At 38.0% G+C, this 12,644-nt stretch overlaps 1 protein-coding gene across 1 annotated transcript in view; it reads left to right on the plus strand.

Annotated features, from left to right (window-relative positions):
* The window catches only part of crfb2 (cytokine receptor family member b2), a 35,271-nt gene extending 27,274 nt beyond the window's left edge, over window positions 1-7,997 (plus strand). Inside the window, exons 14-16 of the mRNA XM_037790162.1 lie at window positions 4,229-4,391; window positions 5,662-5,780; window positions 7,590-7,997. Coding sequence (XP_037646090.1) covers window positions 4,229-4,391; window positions 5,662-5,780; window positions 7,590-7,814 — 507 coding nt within the window. The 3' untranslated portion in view covers window positions 7,815-7,997. The remainder of the gene's footprint in view (window positions 1-4,228; window positions 4,392-5,661; window positions 5,781-7,589) is intronic.
* Window positions 7,998-12,644: the final 4,647 nt, after the last annotated feature.

Genomic DNA, 12,644 nt, shown 5'->3' on the forward strand with positions numbered 1-12,644 from the left:
CCCACGTCTTCCTCTCTCGCCGGCTCATGTTTGACTGTGTTCGAGGAAATGCTCGGCCTGATGGAGAAGAACAAATTCATCTACACATCTGTAATTTCCATCTTCTCACGTCACATTTCAGTTACAGTATACAGATGTGATAAGAGGTGGTCACACCAGGCAATAGAGGGTAAACCATTACTGAAGAAATATGACACAAATAATAGACTTCCTTTTCCCCCTTAAGCTTCAAAACATGATTAAGAAAGCTGGACTAGTAAAGCAAGTGTGACATTCATGAGGCGTGGGTATAGCCTTTTATTGTCTTTAACAAGCGTGCACATTACTAAAAAGTATGTAAAATCAGTGGGTATGGAATAACGGACTTACTACTACTTTTTACACATCAGTGATCGTGCTGCTTTGCATTTCCTGTCTTAACACCTGCTGTGTGTGGCTGCTCTTTCTTGGGAAAAATAGAGTACTTTGACAAAGGAGGTGACGCACATCCCCTTTACTACGTTAACTGCAACAATTTCTCTAGAAATGACAAGAAACAGATAGTTTCTGCGAACAGTGATAGCTGAAAAATAGAAAGATAATAGTGCCACCTAAAGATACAAATGAAGATAGGTTTTGTTTTAGAAACTTTTCCAGCAAACAGAACAAATCATTTCCTGTTTCATAGTATGTGAAACACACCAGCTGACAGGAAGTAAACTTGGACCCAAACTGTTGCCTAGCAACGCAATTCCTTTGAAATGAGCTAAAAACGGAGCGTTTCAGACAGAGGGTGAGTACAGGTATATTCAGGCAGACAGTATGAGGAAAATAAAGGTATATTTTTAACAATACAGCATGGAAACATGTTCTAGTAGAAACATACAATTTTAGTATGAACCTGAAAATGAGCATGATATGGGACCTTTAATGAAAGTGGTAGAAAGTAACTAAGCACATTTACAGTACTTGAGTACTTGAATGCATTTTGAGAACTTTTGTGACTTTAAAGGTACTTGTACTTTACTTCAATATTCCCATTTTATGTTACTTTATACTTCTACTGCACTGAAATATTCAACTTGTTACTCCACTACAGTTATTCAACAGCTTTATTACACAGCTGTGTTGAATACTCGATACTGATTGGTCAATCACGACGTTCTGCGGTCTGTAACTTCTGTATAACAGACCGTTGCTATGGCCGCAGTTCTGATGTCAGACTCTGGCGGACCATTTCTGAGTCAAAATATTGATGTCTTAAGTAAGTAGCAGTGTAATAAGCGGGATAATGTACAGCTTTGCGTCGGGGTGCAGCATCGCCCTGTCATTACATTATCCCTTACATAGTTACTAGTTACATTGCAGATTAAGATATTACATACAGTACAGTGTACTTTAGGTTAATTAGCCCCACTTTGACCTACCAGACCAGGGGTCTGCAACCTGCGGCTCCGGAGCCACATGCAGCTCTTTAGCTCCTCTCAAGTGGCTCCCTGTGGATTTTTAAAAATGGAAATGAATAAATGCTTTTTGTTTACATTTTCGTTTTTATTTATCATTGTTGTAGGTCTATGGAATGACGGAGTATTAGGGCCACATTGAGCAAAAAAAATAAATCTGAGATTTCGAGAATAAAGTCATAATATTACGAAAGTAAAGTCATAGGTATGAGAAAAAAAGTCATAATATTATGATAATAAAGTCATACGTTTAAGAGAAAAAAGTTGTAGTATTATGAGAATAAAGGCAGAAGTTTACGAGAAAAAGAACAGTTGTAATATTATGAGAATAAGTTCATAAGTTTAAGAGAAAAAGTAATAATATTATGAGAATAAAGTAATGATATTATATTTCATTTTACGTGTTATTTTCTTTTTTTCTCATAATGTTACGACTTTTATTTCTCGTAAAGGTATGACTTTATTCTCGTTATATTATGACTTTTGGATTGGAGGGTTATTCAGTTCACCTGTTGCGCAGGGTGTGTGTGAGGGGGGGGGGGGGACTGGCTCTTAAATGATAGTTGAGAGCAGGTTGGTGCATTCCCCTCTTGGCCAATCAGGGTGTGACGATGCCCTTTCTGTAGGGCTAAAAAGAGATGGAGAACTGCACACCCAATGTCATTCTGATCTCTCCTTCACTAAATGCAACATATGTTTACTTCCAAGACAGAAACTCTGGTCTGTTTTAGGCCCCTTTTTAGATTCTGTGCTCTTTTGTGTTTTGCTTATTGAGTGTTGCTCATTGTTTTGTTCATTATTATTATTATTATTATTATTATTATTATTATTATTATTATTATTATTATTATTATTATTATTATTAAGGAGGCATTTTATTTTATATTATTTTGTGGATGGGAACTGGTTCTTAGTCTTCTGATCAACTGAAGGGGGGGGGAATCAGTACTGCCACATGTTAATACATCAGGAACAGTACTCCAATTAAATGAATGATATATAAAAGTTAGGGCTGTTGCCAAGATTTTAGAAATACTGGAGTCGTGGATTTTATCTACAGTCCAGTTCAATTTTTTGTCAATTTTATTTCTCAGCATTAAATTCTAAATGCTGCTAAACCATTCATTTATTTCATCAGTGGTCTAAAAGTACAAACCAAATTGGTAACACTGGTGAAAATTGGCCCAGATTTGGGTCAAAACTTTTCCCAGTACTCATGGGTAGTTAACCACTCCAGAGAATGGGTTGTTTTGACCCAGTGTTATTTATCCATATACAGTATACACAATCTAATTATTTTGACTCACTGTGACACAACAAGCTCAAGTTTTACCTTAAAACTGTAACAAATGTATCACTAGTTGTACAAAACGATGTGCATATGACCTTCAAAACCGCGACGGATACACATATTATCAACAATCAGTAACAAATAGTGTAGAGTGAAGTTTAAAAAGAGCGATTATAAAAGTTCACAACCATACTATAGTTTAGGTCGGTGGATCACAACTTTTTGTTAAAGATGTACCTCCACAGCCCTGTTGGATGAACTCAAACACCCCTTCATCAACACCACCCGTCAGCTTCCAAATGTCTTCATTTCAATGTATCATTAACTGGATATTATTAAACACTATTCACAATAGTTTTTCATACAATTGTTACAATATTTCTTTCGTACATTTAAACTTTCAAGGGGCCTCATGCAGCAACATTCTCTTAAATTTCTCTTAATTTTCTGTTGAGAAAATAAGAATAGATAGATAGATTTGTAAGCCACACAATATCTTCCCTGGGATTTTATAGTCTTAATTGTGATCAGTGGACCAATAGTATTTATTTAGCTCGCAAATTTAATAATCCAATCATTACAATTACTCTAAAACATATTCAAATCTAAATTTGATCTAATGATATACAGTATATCGTATATCATATATGCATTTTTTTTATGTTCCTCAAATTTAAAGGTCCCATATTATGCTCATTTTCAGGATCATACTTGTATTTTGTGTTTCTACTAGAACACTTTTACATGCTGTAATGTTCAAAAAAGCCTTTATTTTCCTCATACGGTCGGCCTGAATATGCCTGTATTTAAACTCTGTCTGAAACGCTCTGTTTTAGCGCATTTCGACGAATTGCAACGAAATTGCAACAGAATTGTGTTGCTAGGCACCAGCTTGGGTCCATGTGTACTTCCTGTCAGCTGGTATTATTCACATACACTGCAACCAGGAATAAACTAGGACACATTTAGAATGTTTACTTTTAAATCTGTGTAAGGGTCTAAATATTGTGTATTTGTGACATCACAAATGGACAGAAATCCTGACAACTTTTTTCAAATGCAGAGTTTCTGAATACGGGCAGTGTGTATTTCCCTGTTGATTGAGCGTTTCAATACTTTCACAGTATTTATATAGGACTTAAGCCTGCTTTATCATAAAAAAACATGAAAATCTCACTTTTTTTATAATATGGGACCTTTAAAATGTATGTTTCTTGCATTTAAACAATTTGGGGACTGTGAAAACAAGTTTTTCTTATCTTTGTAAGAGTGCTCTCGACCACTCATAAAATGTTCTCTTACCGAAGAGAAGAGCAAAAATAAGAAAACATTGGTCAATCCCAGAAATCAATGGGTACTAATGAAATAAGAACAAATCGTGGATACGAACAAAGATAAGAGGAAGTGTGTTTGTATAGTTCTTCCTGCGTGAGGACCAGTGTGTTGAAGTTACAGCTGACCGTTGTTAAATACGCCCTTTATCATTGTGTTACAGTTCAGACTCAATTTGCCTTACAAAGAGGAGAACACGATCACGTACCTTCAGCCAGGTGTGGAATACTGTGTGACCGTCTCTGTGAAATCACCCTTCAACTCTAACCCCGTCTCCAGTAAACCTCACTGTGCCTTCACCAGCCCTACTCCATCCAGAAGCGAACGTAAGTGTTGTTTTACTGTAATACTCAAATAAAATATGAAGACAACCTTCCTTCCTCTTTAATCTGTTCATTTTGGGGATGAGGCACATTTCTCTGTTCATCATCTGTCCACAAGCTTTCCTCACCTGAAGACCTAACACAGAAATGTGATGTCAGTTTTAAATTGTTGGGCTCATGTCTGAAAGCATATTTTCTTCTTTTTATTATTAAATTCCCCAATAAGACACTTATCTTGTCACAGCAACATGCACAGTTATCACATTATAACAAAAATTGTTTAATGTTTTAATGAAATATCTTCATTTCGTGTAATAATGAGTTTCATAATAAACATAAAAAGAAAAAAATACATAAATAATGTATTGTTATAACAACAAAAAGCCTATTGATAAAAGAGAATCATTTGGTATGTAGTAATAATGACAATACAACGACGTATTATTTACTGTAAGTAATACACCTACTATGGACAAGTACTAGGGATCGACCGATATGTTTTTTCAGGACCGATACCGATACCGATTATTAGTAATCAAGGAGACCGATTAACCGATATTTTGAACCGATATACATTTGCAGTAAAAATTTAAATCTTGGTGTCAAAAATTATGAATTAAAAAAGAACTTTTCAACATTATCTTAAAACAGAAAGTGCAGGGAGGTCCCAGCTTCTCATAAAGTTAACTGATAATTTTAATAAATAAATAAACAATATCTCTCTGAAGTGTAAAAAATAAATAAAACTAGCAAAACTTAAATTTGTGCTGAAGTTTGAGTCTCAATTCAGCAGCAGCAGACTGTGGTGCAGAAAGCAGAGTTGCTCAGCCTGTTCTCCAGTGAGACGGCTTCTGTTCCTCCTAGAAACTAGAATACTTCATGACCAATGATTACTAGAACTGGATATGTCCAATAGCAATAGAAGGTTGGGCGTGTACAAGCTTGATTGACATCTCCCTCACTCTCCTGTTAGCTCTGTTACACCTCTTAGAACGAGTCAAGTTATACCCTGAGAGTGGTGGAAGAAGTACTCAGATCTTTATAACAAGTAAAAGTCCTGCATTCAAAGTTTTACTTCAGTAAAAATATAAAAGTATTAGCATCATAATATACTTAAAGTACCTAAAGCAAAGTGCTCATTATGCAAAATGACCCATTTGAGAATCACATTACTGGATTATATCACAAAACAAGAACATTATTTGTGAAGTGTATATTCCAATCAGCCAAAGTTTGTGAATCTGATGTGTGTTGCTGTGTTTGTGTTCCACAGTGTACGTGGCCTTCAGCCTGCTGGCTGTGTTCTGTGCTCTGGGGTTTCTCCTGATTGGACTGGTTGTCAGCGGTCAGCTAAGCTTTGCGTTACTACGACGATGCCTACGCAGAACTCTGGTAACAGACCCCCCTGTGTGTGTGTGTGTGTGCCTGTGTTCATCTTCACCTTAAAGGCACAGTGTGTAGGACTGCAGTGGATCTATTAGCAGAAATGGAATATAATAATCCCAACTATGTTTTTCTCTTCACGGAGTCTGCCATGTTTCTACAGTAGCCCAGAACGGACAAACCAAACACTGGAGCGAGGACCTTTCACGTTTTTTAAGTTACCTGAAGGCCACCGTAGTTCTCCCACACACGCTTGGAAAGGGAGGAGTGAGCGGGGGGTATTCAGTTGGTTGCAATCTGCAACCACACGGCTAGATGCCACTAAATCCTACACACTGCTCCTTTAACATTTGCAATAGAAATACTTGATGTGTACATGATGTGAGTGAATGTGCCTCTGTTGTCCAGATACTGATCAGTCTGTTTGATTAGTTGGTTTCTGAAAGTTGGAAACCAAACTAATTAAGATCATACTTTGATTATTAGTGATACTTACATCTTAAACTATTGATAAAATGACTAGTAGATTAATCAATTAGCCAAAAGAATATTAATCAATGACAATTTTGATAATCAATTGTTTAAGTTGTTGATCATGTCGGGTACACACTAAACGAGAATCAAGCTGATTTTGGGGCCTGATTCCTCCGGACGATGGTCAGCAAGGCCCAGATGTGTTTGATGGTTCTAGAGATGATCTTTCCAGATGTTCCTGTGGTGTGATGTGTATGTTAAAAGTGTTTTTTACATCCCCGGTCTGCTCAGAAGTCCATCCTGGCCACACCGATACCAAATCGTAAATATTAAACATGTTCAATATTTACGATGGGATATCCCGTTGTGTGTGTGTGTGAGCCCCGAGGACGGCCGATGACACAGTCTCGCGGGACACAACGACAGCCAATAGAGAACCAAGCTGACAGAAGAAGGAAGGACAACCACCGCCGTCACGGCGGCCGCGGCTAACGCGTGAGCTAATGCTAAACGCGACGCATAAAGTAGTAGTAAGATGGAGCTCAGAAAAAAAATTTATTGAAATGAATAACGGTTATCTTTTAACATTTCAGTCAACCAAAATGTGCGTTATCTACAGCCTGGTGCCTTATCCTCAAATTTTGCCCAACCTCTGTAGCTCAATAGGCTAGCTATGTATTCTAAATCCGAAAAAAGAAAAGTCTTGTAGGAAAATAGAGATTTTAATAGTGCATGGACAGATTCAACAACAAAAAAAGTAATGGAAATACATTTCCAGAACAAGCACTCTGGATTTGCTGAAAAGCCATCAGCAGCAGCTTCCAGCCAAATGTCCTGTGATGTTTCTTCAATGTCCTGCCACTCATGTGCACCTGGGCCCCTCACTGCATTAGACTTAATAGGCTGTGTTACCTTCATCACAATGCTCGAATGTTTTGCGGCTCCAGACAGATTTTTTTTTATTTTTATTTGGCCTAAAATGTCTCTTTTGATAGTAAAGGTTGCTGACCCCTGGTCTAGATCATTCACTGTCCCTCAGGTTATGGCATGTTGATACGTATTGGGCAGCTTGTTATGCCTCGTCTCCTTCCCCTCAGAGTCATTTTAAGTTTGAGAGTTCAATGAAATGTGGGATTACGGAGTAGAATTTGTCAAAATATATCGTCCAGTCAAAGAGGTAACTTCCATAAATGGACCGCTCTACCTGTGGTAAGGAATATTGTGTTAACTGGTTGATTAATTACAATTAATCCAAGGTCCATATGAACAAACCCTGATGAGACTTTAAGTGGAGTATTGTCAGCAGCAGGTAAACGTGACTGTCTCTGTCTCTCTTATCTCCAGTCATACATCCTCCACCTGTGCCAGAATCGGGTAAATGCACCCATTGAACTCTCAGGTCAGATCTCAGGCACGCAGCGACATAAAGAAAGCTCCGCTGACTGCCTTCTGACTACCCACAGGCCTGCTCGACCACCGAGGAGCATCTCTGAGGAGGGAGAAAAAGACTGCGGAGAGGCTGTGAAATCTAACATGGAAATGGAAGTGTTGGGGAGGGACAGGACGTGAGCTAGAGAGACTAGAAGAGCTTGTCTAGGCAGAGTTGATTTGGCTGACTGGTTTTGAGATGTTTTTAAAGTTTATGGTTTACTATCCGAATTTTTGTAAATTTTTATAATCCTGTTTCTATGTCAATATTTCTAATTTCCTCTTCCTCTTTCTAAATTTGTTTGAGGTTGATGAAGTTGCTGTCTGTTTTAGAACCCAGAGAATAACTGGACCAAATGAGGAGGAACAGAAATTGGAAGTAAACTTTATAAATACCTGATTCATGAAACTTGACCTGAGCAACCACGTCATACAGGAACAAGCATTACAATTCTGCAATCATGCATTAGTGTGAGTATTATCACTGTATGCACTTAAAGGTCCCACATTGTAAAAAGTGACATTTTCATGGCTTTTATATTATAAATGAGGTTTAAGTTCTATATAAATACTGCGAAAGTATCGAAACGCTTAATCCACAGAGAAATACACACAGCCCGTATTCAGAAACTGAGCTTTTGAAAAATCCGTCAGGATTTCTGTCCATTTGTGATGTCACAAATATACAATATTTAGACCATTTCAAAGATTTAAACGTAAACATTCTAAATGGGTCCCAGTTTATTTCTTGCAGTGTATGTGAATGACATCAGTGACAGGAAGTAAACATGGACCCAAGCTGTTGCCTAGCAACGCAATTCTGTTGCAATTCCATTGAAATGTACCAGAACGGAGCATTTCAGACAGAGGGTAAATGCAGGTATATTCAAGCAGACAGCATGAGGAAAATAAGAGTTTTTTTAAACATTAAAGTATGTAAATATGTTCTAGTAGAAACCCAAAATACAAATATGAACCTGAAAATGAGCCTGATATGTCCCCTTTAATGTGTTTTATTACTGTAAAGTTGTATCTCTACTTAAATGTAGCCATCCATCCTGTTGTCCTCCTTTTTCTATCTCTTTACTTTGTTACTGTTCTTACTGGAAAGCTGTATTTTTCTATCTTTCCCTCCTCATGGTGCTGATGCTATCTTTTTCGTTCTTCTTTTTCTTTGTGGTGTAACACTGATGAGCGCAAGATATCCAAACTATCTGGTGAATAAAGCATTGTATACTGAAGAAGAGTTGTGTGACTTGTTTTTAACTTGCATTTGAAGCCAACACTGGTCTGCATCTCCCTGTGTGTGTGTGTGTGTGTGTGTGTGTGTGTGTGTGTGTGTGCGTGTGTGCGTGTGTGCATGCGTGTGCGTGTGTGTGTGTGTGTGTGTGTGTGTGTGTGTGTGTGTGTGTGTGTGTGTGTGTGCGTGTGTGTGTGTGTGTGTTTTCAAAGTTATAAACAGGAACGCTTTTCATCAACCATTAATGGAATTAGCCTACCTTACTTCCTTATAAAGAAAACTGAAATCAATAAACAGAGATGGCTTGGAGGTTTATTATCAGTCTTAGTACTTGTAGTTAATCCTCTCTTATTAAAGTCTACTTTAGATCAACCTGTTTTAGGTCAGCATTTCAAATTGCTGCTTCGGAGCTGTAAACAAACTTAAGCTGAAGTAGGCGAGATTGGAGCAAATATGATTAAAAAAAGTTATTTTTATAAAACGGTCGCTATATCGTGACAGTAGAACATGAAACAGGTAACCTGAAAAAAATCATGTTCCTCTGTGTCCTCCGGTGCTCCTAACGGCATCTGCAAGATTTCACGGACCAGAGGAAAACAAGCAGTAGGGGCTGATCTGGGTCTGCTGTCCATCTGCTATCCATGAGAGCCGGCTGTTAATCACTCGCGAACTCCGACCAAACAGTCAAACTAGGCAGCGCTGATCAAATATGAATCAATATTCTGTTACGTTAATGCCTATTTCTCTCTTCAAATGTTTTCAGAATCATCTTGTAGTGCACGGTTTAGCTGTAAAATGAGAAAGTTTGTGACGCGGCCGCCATTGTAAAATCTGTTGCAGGAACGCCAAGTTCTGGTCACAGGGCCGGAGCACAGCCAATAGGAACGCTCTCTCTCTGAAATGACCTGTGATTGGTCAAAGTCTCCCGTCATGAGATTTTTTAAAGCTTGAAAACAGAGCCATAAGGAGGTGCAAAAGTCTAGTTTTCTCTCAGAACACTTGAATTACAATATGCTGAAAGGTTACCATATGAAGGTCACATGGCAGTCTGAGGGGCCCTCAAACACTAGCCCCGTCGGCCCGGTCCATAATCCAGCATCGAGCCGTTCTGCCCTATAATGTCCCCACATCACCCCTTAAAGGCCCAATCAGTATCTTTTCACCATATAAATGTGAGTTTATCACCAAAGTTTGAGTTATAGATAACAAAATTAAAATAGAAAGCTGTTTAACTAAAGGGTCACTGCACCCAAATAATACATTCCTTTGAAATAAATTATCGTCTTCTTCGTCTGCTGAGGTTTCGAGGTATCTGCCACAAAGTCTTCTGTCCCTACCTCAGTACAGTGTAGACATGACTTCAATTTCATGCGTAAAAATAACAAATATTACATTTAAAAAAATGTCAAAAGCAGCATCAATACAGGTACATGGTTGTGGTTACTCAGGATGATCTTCACTGTAAACAGTTTATTTCTCTCCTCTTTTTCACTTGCATTTTTATCTCTGAATCAATCATTTTTCAACTTCAAGTCACCCTTTGTTCCACCCTTCTAATCTCTCACCAACACTGATTAGAAGTTAAAACCATTTTGTTTAAGATGCAAAGAAGTAAATAGGAAAACGGAGACATTGGGTCCTCCCAGTGGTAGTATAAAAAATGACACTGTTACAGACAAACTACTAATTACAATGTCTACCAAAGAATATCGAACACTCATCTGAGGAGATTTTGGCTTGAAATGCACACACGAAACTCAGCAGAAAAAGGGCTTAAAATATAAACAGCTGGAGCAGCATGTTAAACTGATACGTATATCTCGACCCAAAGCTGTCTATGGTGAGGTCTGCAGCGTGTTAGAGCCATTATTGAACAGTCCTACCACCACTTTATGACTTTCTTACATCATTTAGTGTCCATTTCAGTACTTTACTTTCTTTCTGTAAAACTTAAAGCAGCAGTAGGCAGAATATTTTTGGCATCATTGCATTATATATTCCATAATAACCTTTCAGCATATTGTAATTTGAGTGTTCTGAGAGAAAACTAGACTTCTGCTCCTCCTCATGGCTCTGTTTTCATGCTATAAAAAATCCAGCTCGTGACAGGAGACTTTGGCCAATCACAGGTCACTTCAGAGAGAGAGCGTTCCTATTGGCTGTTCTCTGGCTGGTGGGCGATGCTTGCTATTTTACTGTAATGCCTATTTCTCTGCTCAAATGTTTTCAGAAACATCTTGTAGTGTACGGTTTAGCTGTAAAATGAGAAAGTGTGCTCCGGCTGGTGGGCGGTGCTTGGTATTTCCTCAGCAGATCTCAACATGGCTGCCGGGTCACAAACTTTCTAATTTTACAGCTAAACAGTACACTACAAGATGTTTCTGAAAACATTTGAGCAGAGAAATAGGCATTACAGTAACAGAATATTGATCCATATTTGATCAGCGCTGCCTAGTTTGACCGTTTGGTCGGAGTTTGCGGGTGATTGACAGCTGCCTCCGTTGAATGAACAGCCAATAGGAACGCTCTCTCTCTCTCTGAAATAACCTGTGATTGGCTAAAGTCTCCTGGCACTGGCTAGATTCTTTTAAAGTCTGAAAACAGAGCCATAAGGAGGTGCAGAAGTCTAGTTTTCTCTCAGAACACTTGAATTACAATATGCTGAAAGGTTATTATGGAATTTTTGTCCAATGATGCCAAAAACATTCTGCCTACTGCAGCTTTAATACTACAGTGCAATATTTCAGTCAGTAGTGTTTTTCCAACCTGTGGTCCACAGTTTTCTCATTCTTAAATATGACAGTTCAATCATAAACAGCACACATCTAGTCAGTTCCAATGATTTTTTTTAATATAGTTGGCAATCAAAGATGATTTTGATTTGAATCAGTATTTACAGATCAGTATGTACAGTGGTCAAAGAAGAGCAGGAGGCTGTAGTTACACTGTGTGTGCACGCCGGGAGGGGAAGGGAGGGGTGGGGGGGGGGGGGGGGGGGGGGGGGCAGAAGTAACTGACATTCGTCCTCTCAAATAAATGAATGAATATAAATCCAATAATGATTTATTTCACTCATCTATTCAACACCTAACGGTATGTGTGCATAGCTCGGACACGACGCACACACACCCCACACACACACCGAATAAATATACACACTGTATATGAACAATTCACTGATAAAGGTAAGACAATAGATAGACAAGAATGTGCACTGGCTGATCTCACCTGATCACACACACACGTAGACCCTCACACTCACACACACACACACACACACACACACAACTATAGCAGATAAGATACACACGGCACTCACCGCTAGACTCAGTCTGAAACTCTTGTGTCATCAGCAGTGTCACATTTGAGAATTTTGCGCTGACGTTTGCTTTTCAGTCACAGAAAAATAAGTCACTGTTTATGTTTAAAAAAATAGATTAAGTTATTCAATAAATCTTACTGTATTGTTGAAGTTATATATATCCATAATCACCAAAAACTTTTCTATCCCGCAAGTATAAAAACTATTCTCTTTGCTGTAATAAAGCTGATATTAATAGAATACAGTGTGTAGTAATGTTTCATCAACAAATTTATTTTTCCATTTTTTGTAAAAAAAAAAAAAAAAAAAAAAGTAATTCAACCTGAATGCATTTATTATTGACTGATGCTCTATTAATCAATGAGCAAAGCAAATAAATCTTTGTATTTATTACACGGCTGTGTTGAAT

Source organism: Sebastes umbrosus, chromosome 13 (assembly GCF_015220745.1).
Source record: "Sebastes umbrosus isolate fSebUmb1 chromosome 13, fSebUmb1.pri, whole genome shotgun sequence".
Taxonomy (NCBI): domain Eukaryota; kingdom Metazoa; phylum Chordata; class Actinopteri; order Perciformes; family Sebastidae; genus Sebastes; species Sebastes umbrosus.